Genomic DNA, 15,498 nt, shown 5'->3' with positions numbered 1-15,498 from the left:
CGCGTTCCTCCCAGAAGGATTTGTAAAACGTCCTACACCTTTGAAAGTCAGAAAGGGAAGACCAGATCGCGTTCCTCCCAGAAGGATTTGTAAAACGTCCTACACCTTTGAAAGTCAGAAAGGGAACACGTGTGGGACTAAAGATGAAAACAGAGAAAGTCAGAAGTCGTGGGTGGACGTTGGCTTGGAAGAAGTGGAGATGAAGGGTTATAGTCTCACTTTCCTACTTTGTAGATCAAGAGCTGTTTAGACAACTGAACACAGGTTTCAAACACACCCATATAAACAGATAACTGGGGTTGGCCTGTACTCGAAGACTTGAAATGATATCCTTATGTTATTCTTTTTCCCTTCCTTCCTTTTCCCCCACCCCATCCCTTTATGTCTCTTTTTCGCTTGTAAAGATCCACAGCATCTGCGAAAGCCATCAAGTGTGATAGCTTAGGCAAGGTCAGGCTTACCTCCATTTGGAGGATGAAGACCGTGGATCATTCTTCCCATTACTCTAAGATTTTTTTGTAATGGCCTTAACATAGTCTATCAACTTGGTTTTCTATAGCGACTGGCAGATACATACCATTAAAAGGGGGAGGTGGGTGAGAGGTACAATATGCTCATTTCATAAACAGTGAGGCTATCAAGAGCTGGCATCTTGTTTCTCAGCTTGGTCGGGGGAGAGAAGTAAATCAAAGGAAGAATGGGTGGTGACAGCCGGGAGGGTCGGGCTCATGGGAATATGTAGGAGGAAGGGAGTAATGAGCAGGATTTGGGCCAAAGACTGAGAGGTGTTCCCCAGTGACATTATTTCATTAGATTTTCACAGTATTCTTATAAGATGGGTAGAACAAGTAGCACTATCTCCATTACGTTGATGAGCAAAATGAAGCCTGAGCTGTTAAGTGACTTGCTTTGAGCTCTGACAATAGGGGACTGAATCAAAAGTGGACACCGCATCTGCTGATTCTCACTTTATTCTGCCAGATCAATAATGAAGTTGAAGTATCTGTATGGGCCTGTGAAAATTCTCTGACCAGTCATTCTTACTGTGGCCCTTAAGACCGTGGTGACCTGCCTACTGTTTACCTTTCCGGTCTTCCTAGCTCTGCCCTGGCCGTTAATGAGCTCCAGTCACACTGAACTCATTCCATCTTCTCTTCTACCCAGCTGCTCCCCATCTTTCAGCTCTCTCTGTGACATATTTCTTCTCCCGAAGAGTCCTATCTAATGTCTCCGAGTCAGTGAAAATTGACCCTCCCTCGTGCTCTGTAGACTTTGTTCTTACCCCTAGTCTAGCACCATTCTGTAACTGCCTATTTTTCCATCCCTGTATCCATCTTAAACTTCTTAGGGATAGTGATTTTCTTATTTAGCATTACATCCCCAGTGCCAAGCACAGCTTTTGGCATATACTAAGACTCTCAAGAGTTTGTTCAATCAATCAAGCCAAGTTCAGAAGGTATGATCATTTTTAAAATTCACTTTTACATTTTAGATTACAACCAAGGCCTTCTACTATTGATGGCCTAAATTTAGTTTTGTACAACCAACAAATGTTAACCAAGATGTTTAGTACTTCTATGGGGTTGTATGTCCAGGCTTCTCGTAGTGCTTGTTATATAACAGGTCCTCAGTACATAATTTTGCAGTGAATTACTTAGTACAAAGATGATTAATATACCGATTTCCTAAGGCGTTTAGACAATGTCTTGCATGTAAATGATGGTATGGGACAGAATACGGAAAGAGTCATATGGGAAGAATTTTGGGTAGCTTTTCTTTTGCTAAGCTGGAAAGCATGATTGCAAGGAGTGAGGACTTAAAGGAGGCCCATGTAATAACCGACTCCTGGGAAATAGACAGCAGAATTTGATGTAGCCTGTGGAAATACAAAATGGCTTAACTCATCTCCACAAGAAAAATATGCCACCTACTGGTTCATTATGTATTTGTAGTGATGCCCTTAAATATCACCAGAGTCACAGGTATTTAGAAAAACATCAAAATGCTTTCTAGATAAGATGCCACACTAGTAGGACAGAAGTCATATTTATAGGAACAGAGTAAGGGTCTGCAGCATGACTGTAGTTGTTTTGATCTCCAGTTCAATGTGTTCTTGATGGGCTATCTTCCATTTCACCTGCCTCTCCGAGGACTCTTAATGAGCATTTCTGGAAGTACTCTCTCCTGCATGGATTTAAGGGCTCACTGTAGAAAGACTGAAGTGTCATGGATACAGAGTTCAGGCCCTTCATCCCAGCAGCCTTGGTTTGAAACCCAGCCCCACCACCTAATGGCTACACAATCTTGGGTTATTAACTGAACCTCGCCATGTTGGAATTTTAAATATATGAACCTATAAAAAATTCTCCTTTCTGCTTAAGCTTCTTTGATTGCATTTCTTTCACTTGCCACTGCATGAGTGCTAGTACAATATCTACTAATTCCTGAGAACTGCTTGAGAAGATATCACCATATAAAGCAATTGGTATTCTCGTTACATCCATGTCTCTGGAAATCATATAACCAGTATTTATTGTCCTGCTAGCATTAGGATTATAAAGATGAACAAGATAAACAGGGTGCTTCTCTTTGATGGTACAATAATGACTAATTGTTTTCAAAAACATTAACTTTTACTCTACTTATTCCAGAATGTTTTCTCTGGAGAGCTGAACATCTTCTCTTAGTAGAAGTGTATCTTAAAACCAAAGACATCTCATCCATTTTAATACAAAAAGATACAAACTAAAATGCAAAGCAGGAACTTTGTGGTGAAAGTTTCATTTATTTATTTTCGATAAAGTAAATCCCAAGCCTCTGGCTGTTCTTTATGAAACTTTCCCAAGGCGGGAGGATTTTTCAGTGTAATGAAATTAATGGTGTCATGACTGGAGGACAATCACTCATTCTGCTGTATGCTTTTTTGGCTCTTCTCTTCTCCATTTGCCTATGATGATGCAATTTGTCTCCTGATAATGGATGGGCTTCTTCTCCCTTTTAGTCACTTGCATGAGGCACTGAAACTTGCTCAAGACATGTCCAAAGTTTATCTGCTTAGAGGACTTTTTTTTTGAGTCTTTCACGGTTGATGAAAATAAATTTATAGTCGTGATGCAAGTACAAGTTGTGTGTGTGTGTGTGTGTGCGTGCGCGTGTGCGTGCACTTTGTCCTTAAAATGTACGCAGTGGCCTTTTAATGTTATATGGTCAGGCTGCCGTTGCTGTGGATACAATAACTAAATTGTCTGACCTTTGAGGGTAGGGAGATGCACGGGTGGCAGCTCTGATCAGAGCTGAGGATGGATGATAGAATGAAAGTAAAGATTAAAGAGTAAGGGGCTCTTTATATCTTAATGTTCAGATCAGAGCAATCTATTCTTTCCCTGTGTCTACCAACGGTATCCGTCAGAGCAAGACTGAAGACTTAGTAGTATTCCTTTAATTATATACTATTTATTTTGGATCCTGGATGAGTGGAGTTTTGGAGTTCTTGATTAGATTATAGATGGTCTGTAATTTTTTACATAGCATAAAATCATGCTTTCTGGTAATGGCACACATTATATCCAGATTAGTGTCCACACAAGACAGTGTTACTGTTAAGACAGCAAATGCGTGCTTTTGTTTGGAATGTACCAAGTTGATTAGTCAACTGAATACTTTCTCTGTTCAGAAGAGATCACTTTCTAGGACCTCTGTGACCACCGGGGAGTTTCTCTGTGGCTTCCTTTCGTATCATTAAGATTTAGAAGATGCGCCAAATGAGAAGTTCATATATCTGTGTTTCTTCTGTTCATACTACGTGTCAGGGGAATGTGAGGGAAGTGTGGAATATGGGGAGTGGCATCATCACCCTAATTGCTAGAGGGAGTGTCCTCTATGCCCAGTACAGTGTTAAGCTCTGTGAATACAGACATGAATAGGAAATAATTCCTGCCCTCAAGAACTTGCTTGGCAGACTGCATATTGAGTAGGGGCAGAAAGGAGTAAAGTCAGCAAATGCAGCCAAATATAAAAGGAAGAAGTGAGTCCAATGGGATGGGCAGGAAAGAAGCTGAAGTGAAGGTATACTTGAGATGGGACCCAAAGGAAGGGCAGACCTAGATAACAAGGAAAGACCCTGTTCGGTGTTAGTAAATTTCAGAACTTGTAAATACGCTGCATGTATTTTTTGAATGTGTCAAATATTATATTAAAATAGAGGTAAGGTCAAGCAAGTAGTGTGAGCAAAGATACACATGGGGCATGATCTCGTGGTTAAGGGACTTTGGGTAGTTTGGTTCTGTTGGGGAAGCAGAAGGTTTTACTAGGTATCCTGTAGCAATGAAGATGCTGAGACAATTGTGGGGCCCACGAAGTCCAATGGGACAGGCAGGAAGGAAGCTGAAAGGAAAGCGTAGCTTGAGGTGGGAAATCTGGCATTCTGTAGATACCAGATGCCTCTGAGGGCAACGGGGTTTAAACTCTAAGAATTCTTCAAGGTGAAGAATCTAGAATGGCAATAACAGGGTAAATTGTCACCCACTGCTTAGAGAGAAGTAACCAGTGAGTAAATGTGAATTGAACTTGGTTGCAGATAAAACCCATGCAAAACCAACCCAAAAAACACTTTGGAATTGCAGCTGATGTTTGTAGTGGTCATAACTTACTGGCTCTTGCTGAACTCTTCCACAGATCTTTCTTCAGGATTTTTTTCCCTGGGTTATTATCACTTCTGGCCCGGTCACTATGAATATGACTTAAAAAGAAGGGACTATATAAATGACTAGTATTTTGCCTATGAAATTATATAAAGTATGTGTAGTATGTTAGATATTTTTTTTCCAATATGGAGCCTTGAGTGAGTTATAGACAGATTTTTTTTCATCTTGAGAAATTGATCCACTTTGTTATTGTACAGGTGATGACATGGTCACCTCCAAGTTTCCAAATACTCATCAATAAGATTGTGAAGATGCACTTGGCATTCTCAACTCAGAGGGGTTTTTTTTTCCCCAAACAAAATAGGTAACCCGTGTCCCAAAGTTAATATACACATGTTGCTTCCCATGCAGGGAAGTCAGAGTGAGAGCAGGTGCTTTGGCACAAGGTAGTAGAACATCCTACAGGTTTTGTTTGTGGGTGTGTGTTTTGAAATCAAGTGTATGCTAAAAATGGACAGTCTTAACAGTCTTTCTTTCTTTTTCTTTCTTACTTTCTTTTTCTTTTCTTTTCTTTTCTTTTCTTTCCTTTTCTTTTCTTTCCTTTCCTTTTCTTTTCTTTTCCTTTCAAAGGACCTTCTTAAGAAATGCTACTCTGCCAAGGCATCTTACCTCTTCCAGCAGGATAAGTTCTATGATGTCAGCTACGACACAGGAGACAAGTCTATCCAATGCAGCAGGAGACCAGATGCATTCAAGTTCTGGATGACTTGGAAGGCCCTGGGCACATTAGGCCTTGAAGAAAGAGTTAATCGTGCACTTGCTTTATCTAGGTACTTGCCTGTGTGTAAGTGTGTGTGTGTGTGTGTGTGTGTACGTCTATAACAGAAAGACTTGATGGAAATAACTGTTGCAAAGTCTGTACATGTTCTTTCTTTTGTGCATTTCTCCTTTCATCTAATGACCATTTTCTCAGTACCTACTACATGTTAGGAATTGTGAACCAAGCAGTCCTACCCCCACCCTCCTGGATCCCAGCACAGTAAGAGATACATTTAGGTGACAAAGCTGATAAAATACAAGTGAATCTAGTTTTTGGTAAAGGTGGGTACATGATGCACTCAGGAGGGTTCCTTAGTATTCTTGAGGGGCATTAGCAGAAGCCCTAGAGGAATTGACATTCAACTAAGACCCAGGGAAGAAAGGGGAGAAGAATGGTGCAGGCAGAGGGAGCACCAAGGCCAAATCGTGGTGACTTTAAAGGCTTGAAAAGCAGGTTTGTGAGACTGTGGGGCTGGAAGGAAAACATGAAGGTAAAGGTAATGTGGAAGTGCTATGGCTACTTGTCTCATTGTAACATTAGACACAAAGCTTTTGAAGCCATTTTCCAAGACATTAGAAAAGCCTTTAGATACAGGTGGTGGGCACTTGCCAACCGAACAAGACTCTTCTGCTAAGCATGGATCAGTGGGTGCACATAGGCAGACCACAGCCAGATTTAGTTTTAAATGTGATTTGTTGAGCCTGAACTACATAGGCTTAATCTTCTCGGTGTTAAAAAAAAAAAAATCAAACATTTAAAGATGTAAAATACTTAAAGATAGGGAGATTTGTCAAAAATCTGGATTTTTGGCTTCTCCCAAAGGATCAGAATGCTCTCAATCCCACATGGTGACAAACCACCGAACATGCTGGTGCCTGTCTAGAGAACCACACTCCCCGTACCTCCTCCTGTTTTTCGCAGACAACCTAGACTCACAACCTAGCTCCGCCATTTACAAGCAAGGTGACTTGGGCAAGTTTCTGAACCTCTTGGTACCTCAGTTTCGTCCCAGTAAAATGGAGATAAAATGCTATGTCGTTCAAATAGTTGTTATGAGGATTAAATGAATTGATATATGTAAAACACTTAGAACAGTGCCTGGCCTGTGCTACATGCTATCTGAGTTTTGGTTATTCTTACCTGCTTGACCACTGTAGGCTTGACCACTATAATCTCAGGTTTGGATTCTCTCTTGTTCAGACTTCCTGTTCACATTTCACTTGCAAAATCCTGAAGTCTCTCCTTAGAGATTTAAGACAGTTTTCTTTTTCCTGACTGGGAGTTGTATGGGTGCTCTGTGCAACAACTGTCTGAAAACTCAGTGTCTTAAAACAGGAGCTATTTATTCTCAGACATCTGCAAGTGGGCTGGAGCGGCTTTATCGCATACTATGGTGGCTGTAGGGGTTGGTGGAGGGTCCCTGTCTACTCCCCACATGCCTGGCATCTTCCTTGGATTAACAGGTGAGCCAGAGTGTGTTCTTGTGATGGAGATGACAGAAGACCAAGAAGGCAAGCCCCATTATGCAAGCCAACTTTGAAGTCCTGATTGTATCGTATCTACCGGCATTCCAGCGGCCAAAGCAAATCACATGGCTTATCTCAATGTCAAGAGGCAGGGACTACAATGGGCCTTTTATCAGGAAGAACTGCAAAGTTACATGGTATTGACCTTGAAAATGAAACAGCCAGTTTTTTACCAGCAAAATGGGTTTGTTTGGGAATGGCAGAGGAATTGCAGTTCAGGATATGCAAACTATGGCAAACCGCAAGCAAGTCTGGAGAACAAAGAAGAGTTCGCTTATATAGAGGAAAGGGGGAAGTTGAGAAGGGTTGCTTTAGACATGAGACCATTGGACAAGACAGAGAGTGATGGCTTCTCATTGGCTGGTAGTATGGCTTCTCATTGGCTGGGGCTTTTGCTAGACAAGGAGAAAATCTTCTTCCCTTTTGCTGTGGTAGTCGAGTAGGCTTCTTCCTGTTGGAAAGTGCAAGGTACGCCTCTTCCTGTTGAGGTCTGCAATCCATGTCAAGTTTGTAGGGCATGAAAGCTCCATCTTCAGGGCTTCTTAAGTCCATTTCAAATGAGGTCTCCTTTATTCTTTTTCATAATGGCTTGGATATAAGGACAAGTAAAAAGATGGCTTTGGCACTTTCAGAAGATTGTTAAAAGTCAGCAATTCTAGTGATTATGGCTTAAGTAGTTTAAAAAAATCTATGAATACCATACCATTTAGGATTCTTTAGGTGGCAAGCAACAGAGACCGTAATTCAAGATACTATAAACAAAGAAAGGTAATTTATTACTCCATGTTCCTTATAAGCTAGTATAATTATGACTTCTGGAATGACTTCATCTAGAGGCTTAAACCATATCATCAAGCCTCAGTCTTTTTCCATCTTTTAACGTTGCTCTCTTTTATGTTGGTTTATTCCTATGGAGGAAGATGGCTGCTGGGAGTGTCAGATCTCTATCGTCTATCGTCCCAGGTTCAGGTTCAAGGTCCAAATGAGAGTGTGTTCCTTTCTCAATGATCCTAAAGAAAGTTTTCATATCTGAATGAGGCAAATGTCCATCTGTTATCAGTCACTATTGCCAGGGAAATGTGATACTCTCACTGGTCATGCTGAGTCACATGCCCTCCCTTGGCATTGGGCAACGTCAATTCCTCCTATAGAAAATATGCTGAAACTAGGTGAGGAATATGCTTTTATTAGAAGTAGGGTTAATGTACCTCCACTAGAATTAGGGAGATAATTACCCAATGGTGAAAAAAAAAATGACACTGTCCACCATAATTATTGATAGTTTCTGTTCAATTAAAATAGAATTTCAGAAAGCTCTGTTTCCTTTTTTTCGTATTTTCTCATACTACTTAAGTGTGGTAGAATCTCTGCATTATTTTGTCTAAGCTGCTAAGTAATTCATTGACAGGTGTCTTGAAAGAAGGCTAGATATAAATATTTGATGATCATATTTGTTAAAAAGTTAACATTCATCTCAGGGTAGAATTTAATTTATAGTCTAAGGATACTTTCTAATTTTTGCAGAGAAATATCACAGGAGAATAAATGTTAACACTTCAATTCAATTCAACAAACACTTATTGTTTGTAAATGTTTGTCAATTTGAATTGAATTGAATTAACATTTCAGCGAGCATCACTGCAGACTCTGTGACCTATATCTAAATATTTGAAAAATAATCCTCCTCTTTCACGCTGTTACTCATCATAGTTTCTTTGCCTTAACTTTCCAGTTTTCATATATCCAACCATTTCTTCCTGGGGTGGGCAAAAGTCATCCTGTTCTCCTACCCCCAATGCCAAGTAAATACTGAGTCCTTTTATTTTTCTTCTTTCTTTCTCTTTTCTTTTCTTTTCTTTTCTTTTCTTTTTTCTTTTCTTTTCTTTTCTTTTCTTTTCTTTTCTTTTCTTTTCTTTTCTTTTCTTTCTTCTTTCTCCTGTTTTTGTTTTTGAGAGAGAGAGAAACATAGAGAGCAGGAGAAGTGGAGCAGAGGGAAAGGGAGAGAGAGAATTTTAAGCAGGCTTCATTGCCCAGTGCAGAGCCTGATGTGGGGCTCAGTCTCACAACCCTGATAGCGTGATGTGAGCCAAAATCTAGAGTCAGGCGCTTAACTGACTGAGCCTCCCAGGTGCCCTATTTTTATTTCTCTTTTGGCTGAGCCCTTTTAGACATGTCACTTGGAATGAATATGAAATTATAGACTTGGAGAAAGTTTCTCCAGGATTAAGAATTACATCAACTTGGCAACATAAGTCTTTATTTTTATGATTTTATTTATTTTCAAATTGGCTAATTGGTTTGTGGTTCTGCTCTTTAGGCAAGGGGAAACCTTTCCTTAGAGCTGGGATCTATTCTGTTGGAGCCCACGTACAGTAGTGTCCTAGTAAACTGGCTCTCAGGAAGAAGAAACAAAAGCCCCAGTTGGTAACACCTGTCAATCCCCACGGTGTAAATATTCCCATTGTGTAAAATTGCAAACTGTCAACAGTTGTGATTTGCAAAATTCCTAAATATTTAACAGTGGGCTCTCTCACTAGCCAGTCCATATTCGTTCTGGAACACCATTGCTTAAGTGAGCCAATGTAATCAATTCAAACTCCATTTCTCATCAAGCTCACTGATCCTAGGCCACTGCCTTTAAAAACGATTCTCCTCTGTGTCCGGAAGGCTTTAGCTGGCATAATGTCTATAATTTCAGAATTAATATTGTTTTGTTCCAAGGAGTATAATTCCCTTCAGTAGATAAGAATTAGCAAAGTAAAGCTGCAAATGAGGGTTGTGTTAGTATTTGGGCTGCACATCGATTACCAGCAGCCTGATACAGCCAAGACACCCATTTCCCTAGACCCTCTGTGAAGATCTCTCAAATACTGGAAGGGCTGAGTAACTCTTTCCCCCCTGACATTGCAGGAAAGATTGCTCTGACTCCATAGAAACAATATTTCATGTTCCTGAGTCTAAATGGAGCTTAGTTTGAAATTTGTATATTGACCTTAAAATTGAAGGACTGGAGTTTGATGGAACAATGGGCTGCCATCCCCCTGATCGGTCGGATAGCTTGCTCTCTCTTCCCTTGGGAAAGCAAAAGCAGACATTAGAGGACAAAGATTCCTTTTTAATGAGTTTTCAGAATCTAAGAAAAAGGGAAAAAATTAGTGCCTGGAAGATCTCTAAGGCTTTTACTAATTTCCATTTGACCCTCGTCATTCCAGTGACCAAGAGATCTCTTATCTGGAGAAATATTAATGACTAAAAACTTGCTTTTTCCTTGGGTTGTTTGAAAACCAGTGACATCGGGAACCTAAAGCAGCACGCGATTATGAAGTGTAACTGAAATGCAGAGGGCTGGGATTTAAAACCACCACCACTGGTACCAGGCAGGTGATTGTGTAACCCTGATATCTGTCTAGGAAAGTTGAAAATGTTTACCAATGCCCAGGGCTACCTAGGTGTTGCCGGGGGCACATTCTAGGCCTCTACTATGGCCCTCAGGTTAAATGGATATTCAGTAAGAGGTAATTTTTTAAAGCAAGCCGAGAAAAGTCATGTGTGTAAATCTTTTCAACAACAACAAACAGCTCAAGAATTCCCATTCGGCTACTTCATTAGATCTCCAGTGTATCATTTATCGAGTCCCTTGACACACAATCTCTATAATCTCTCAGATGGCATTCATTTCACCGACTTGCATGAATACTGGGGGATTTATTGTTTTCAGTGTGGAAAAGGTGAGCAGTTACCCAATGGCACTTCCGTGCTAGTGTATTTCTCTAGGTGATGAGAGAGAGTGGAGCCTACAGGGCTACAGAAGGGTCAGTGTTTTCATTTTTCTTTATATTGGTAATTTTTCAAAAATCACAATTGCAGGAGAATGTAGCATGTAGGTGTCTGTGATGAATCACACAAGTCATGCAATATGTTCTAATATATGCGGAGCATACAGAAAACAGATGGAGAAACCTCTCAGGAGTTCTGGGAGGCTCCATGCATCAGAGAAAAATTTCAAATGAGGAGGTGAGGCTGGGAGAGAAAGTTGGTCCAGAGTGTTCCAGGGAGACTCTGGAGTAGCTGAGAAAGGGACTGAAAGGCTGCTTCCCAAAAGCAAAGAACGTTCTGCATAAGGGCAAGTTAAAGGCAAAAACATCAGACATAACCATTTAACAAATAGGAGGATTGAAGGTCTTCAAGGTTGGAAGCATATTTGTAAGCAAAGGAAGGGGAAGTGTTTGGGAGCAGGATTATCATTAATGTCTGCTTCAAAATCGAGCCGGAATCTTCATACAATGGGTTTTTTTTACCCGGTAGGATTGGTGAAAATCCTTGCTAGTGTGTAATTTTTTTCCCTCCCTTCTCTCTTTTTGCTAAGCTTAGCAGGAAGCACAGTGATGAGTTTTATAAGCTATTGTTATTTTTTGAACCCATTTACCTGGATGTCTTTTGGTAGAAGTGGTTTCTGGTTCCTGCATTATATCCCCAAACTCAAGGTACATCCTTTTCTGGTTTGCATCAGATAAGAAGAGTTTTGTTTTGTTTTGTTTTCCTGAAATGTATTTTATCTTTAGTCTGCTTCCATGTATTGAAAAGAAAAATTGTGAGGAACAAATCATCCCTACGAATGTAGGCAGAAGTGACTCAAATCTTACTTGGATTCCTTCCCCCAAACTCCTTTCACTTAAACTTTTATTTAAGAAGAGGGGAAGGTACCCTATTGAAGAAGCACTTCTCCCAACTAGCATTTCTGAAGCTGCCCTCTGTGGGATAATAGAATTCCGGAAGATCTTAATGAATGTTCTTCCAAAAAATGTTTCCATGGTCAAATATGTTTGGAAGGTGCTAACTACTATGTTATTCCTCTCTCGGAGATACAGTGTTCCTGAGGGGGCCTGTAATATGGAAACATTTTTAACTTGGTTTTTAATATTTTTAACATGCAGACACTGTTTATCGTTCAGCCAACAACCCTTCTCCCTCTTTTTCTTGCTAAGAGAAATTTGATTTTATTTAGGTGGCAATAGTGTAGCTGGGAACATTGGTCTAAGCCAATCTCCACGCCTGTAGTGAGTTTAGGGATAAATATATGACTCAGCCTCAGTCAAGAAGATACTGGAAGAATTCTTTGAAGGCTTCTGGGGAAAATATTCTTATCGCAGTAGAGAGAAAGGAAGAGGAAATGCTTTTGCTCCAGCCCCCTCTCCTCCTTCTTGGACACTCATGGAAGGCCGTGATGCATGGAGTATGGCACACATCTTGAAATGATAGAAAATGCCTGGCTACTGATGACAGTATTGAACCATCCAACCAGTTCAAAAAATGTCCTTATGAATTAAGCCAAGTGCCCTTCTAATTGTAGACAAAAGTAATCTAATTGGCATGCCTAGCATAGCTCACATTTATTTGGCAATTGAACTCTTTTATGTGGGAGACCTATGAACGTGAGTTGGCATAGAGCATAGTTGAGGGACTCCCGTGTGAGCCTTTTATTATGGTTATAATAGCAACCCTTCACCCAAATCACATCTACTCTCAACTCAGTTGGAGTGTTACACTCTGGGCTCTGAGAGTGGCTGCAGTGGGGACAGTGGCCCTGACACAAAGCCCAGGTCCTCATGGTTAGCAAAAAGCAGAGTTTTAACTGAAATGATCCAGCTCTGTTGTAGGACACCTTTCTCTTGGGAGCAGTTTTAGCCAGTTTGACAGAAATAGCTTAAATTGAGACCTTCGTGTAAGTTTCCTACAGTCATCATCTGTTAGGGAAGGATTTTACCCACCTAGGCCCACAACTCCATTGCAGACAGGAGGAAACTGAGGCAGGCTGGGGAAGCTAAGGAACTTGCCTAGAGTCACAAAGTTGATGAGCTGTGCAATTAGAATCTTCTAGAGTCAGTCCCAGGATTTCTGGAGATGCAAAGCTTCTCCATAGCATCGTGGTGTCCAGGATTAGTGTAGGCTTCCTCAGGATGAAATGTAGTAGTGCTTTGGAGTTCACAGATTGCCTATATACATTTGTGTCTGAGAAGCTGAAAAAAGTATTGTTCACAAGCTTTCCTTGTACCAATAGAGACTGTATCTGTCTGTCTATTATGTTTGTGCTTTTCATGTTTCTTTTTTAAGTTGCCTTTCAAAAATTACACAAGTAACCACATCTATGAAACTTTGCAAAGAAATATAAAAAGAGAATTAGTAACTACCCCATTGCATTCTGTTTGTTCCTCCCCCAGGTAAACACTAACAATTTATTGTGTACCCTTCCATTCTTTATTCAGTGAAAAAAAATACATATATATAGATAGATAGATGGATATAGGGATAGGAATTACTTCTGCTTTCTTTTTGATAATTTCTTAAAAAGAGAAATCATATTATTGACATTTCTCAGTACCTTGCTTTTATCTCTTGCTAATACATCACAAGCATCCCTGTGGTTTAATTGAAGTAGATGTAATTCATTTTTTTTAATAGCTATGTCATATTATGTTATGTTGCTATAATACATTTTATTTTACCATTTGCCAATTTCTGGATTTTTAACCTTGTTTCTGGTTATTTTGTGTGAAATACATGCACATACATGTACACATAAATTTAGGTAAAATTACATATATGCATGGTTTTATTTAATTCTTTTGAAACGGTGTTTGAGATTAAAAAAGCAGATCGTGTTATTTCAGTTTTCTTGGAATTGAGGCCCAAGAAAAACATTTTTGTTGTCTTTAAATAGTAATTTAATATATGTGGTTTAGTGATATGATCATATTCCCTATAATTCCTTTTTCAAAAAGATGTATTTTTATTTTCTTTTTTAGCGGGAGGAAGGGTAGAGGGAGACTCAGAGAGAGGGATCTCAAGTAGACTCTGGGCTGAGTGCGGAGCCTGGTGCAGGGCTTGATCCTGCTACCCTGAAATCATGACCTAAGCTATAATCAAAAGTCAGATGGTCAATCAGCTGAGCCACCTCAGTGCCCCTTCCAGATAATTATACCATAATTCCATATGATGAATGGACCATCATTTTCAAAGCCAATCCTCATTCCTGGGTGTTATGTTTTTTGTTTGTTTGTTTCTTTTGCTGTTACATATAAAATCACAATAAATATTCTGGCAAGTACATTTTTGTCAACGCCCCTGATCACTTCCTTACATTTTACCCCCAAATCTGAAATGCTGAGTCAAGGGTTATGAACTTTTCACGTCTCATGATCAAATCACTAGTTTTTAAGGCCAATTATTTCGGAAGGCTCTTCTTTTTATAAAGACAATAAGCAATCCCAGGGAAGAGGTGTCCATGTTGATTTACTCCATGTTCTCAGAGTCATTTTCACCTTTTTTTGGTCATATTCTGCATCTCCTGTATCCGTGTCCTTTGCTTATGGCATGATAGTTCTTTTGTCCCTGACATTGGAGAGGACTTCTTAAGACATTCTGTCAGTGGCTACAGCCCACTTACTTTTAACATGATACTAATGATCAGTCCTTTTTCCCTCTGTCCTGGCCTTGGAAAAAACAATGTTGAGCTTCCTTGATCTTAAATGAGCTACAGGTAGGACTCTACACCAAAAGCCAGCTAGGTGATTTAAGTAACTGTGCTAAATCCCCATCTAGAATATGAATGTGAAACTCACATGGTCAGAGATGTGTCTCCAATCTAGGTGGTTTTCATACTGGGGTTAAAGTCTGATGCTAATATGAGAGATAAATGGCACCTCGTCCAAAAGATGTATCTTTTTACTCAGGCCCCAGGGGGTCTGCAGTAGGTTCAGGGAGATCTGTCTAAATCCATGTTTATCCCTTCTCCCCTGCCCTTCTTTATTTCTAAGCCTGTATTTCTAATCTTGTCTCTGCATTTTGAAATAACAGTGTTTTTGTGTGTCACTCGTGTACATGGAATTGTGAGATGCTGGATTATAAATATTATTGTGTCTTTCATTTTTAGGTACCTCGTAGAAGAAATCAAGAAAAGAGAAGGATTCAAGTTATTGCTGGAAGTAAGTGATTATGGAATTGTGCTCGTGATTTTGTCAGTGAACAGTGATGAAGGTGGCAATTTTCTAATCTGTTATATTTCACTGGTTTTTGTGTTGCAGACTTAGAAACAAGTCATTAGCTTAATTCGTGGAGTCCATTATGTTAATTTACTCTATTAGTGAGTATTTTGCCTTTGTTGGATTCGCAAAAAACACACTTGCCTTTAAGTATTGAAAATTAAAGTGCTCAATAATAATTACCAAGGATAATACTGAATAAATATATAAATTGCATGATGATTGTACTGTGAATATTCAACCATGCAATAGCAGTACCTGCGTATGAAAAATCAATTGAGTGAATGTATGATGATGCTTAGAGTTTTCTCTTTTTATAAAATAAGGAGAGCATATTAGCTTCGGAGCAATGGGAAAATAAGTCATTTTGTGGTTGGACTGTTTGCTATGTGTAAGACATAAAATGGTTGCAAAGATAGAGGACAAAAACTGGTTTTTTTTTTTCCCTAAAATATATGGTTAGAAATTAT

The 15,498-nt window shown here is 39.6% G+C and overlaps 1 protein-coding gene across 1 annotated transcript in view; it reads left to right on the top strand.

Annotated features, from left to right (window-relative positions):
- Nucleotides 1-15,498, top strand: part of GADL1 (glutamate decarboxylase like 1) — a 165,576-nt gene that overhangs the window by 87,483 nt on the left and 62,595 nt on the right. The window contains exons 12-13 of the mRNA XM_025870637.2: nucleotides 5,274-5,473; nucleotides 14,920-14,971. Coding sequence (XP_025726422.2) covers nucleotides 5,274-5,473; nucleotides 14,920-14,971 — 252 coding nt within the window. The remainder of the gene's footprint in view (nucleotides 1-5,273; nucleotides 5,474-14,919; nucleotides 14,972-15,498) is intronic.

Source organism: Callorhinus ursinus, unplaced genomic scaffold (assembly GCF_003265705.2).
Source record: "Callorhinus ursinus isolate GAN/ISIS: 27379988/994484 unplaced genomic scaffold, GSC_fseal_2.0 scaffold1, whole genome shotgun sequence".
Classification (NCBI taxonomy): Eukaryota; Metazoa; Chordata; class Mammalia; order Carnivora; family Otariidae; genus Callorhinus; species Callorhinus ursinus.
The sequence above is the reverse complement of the archived record's forward strand: the minus strand, read 5'-3'. Positions and strand labels throughout refer to the sequence as shown.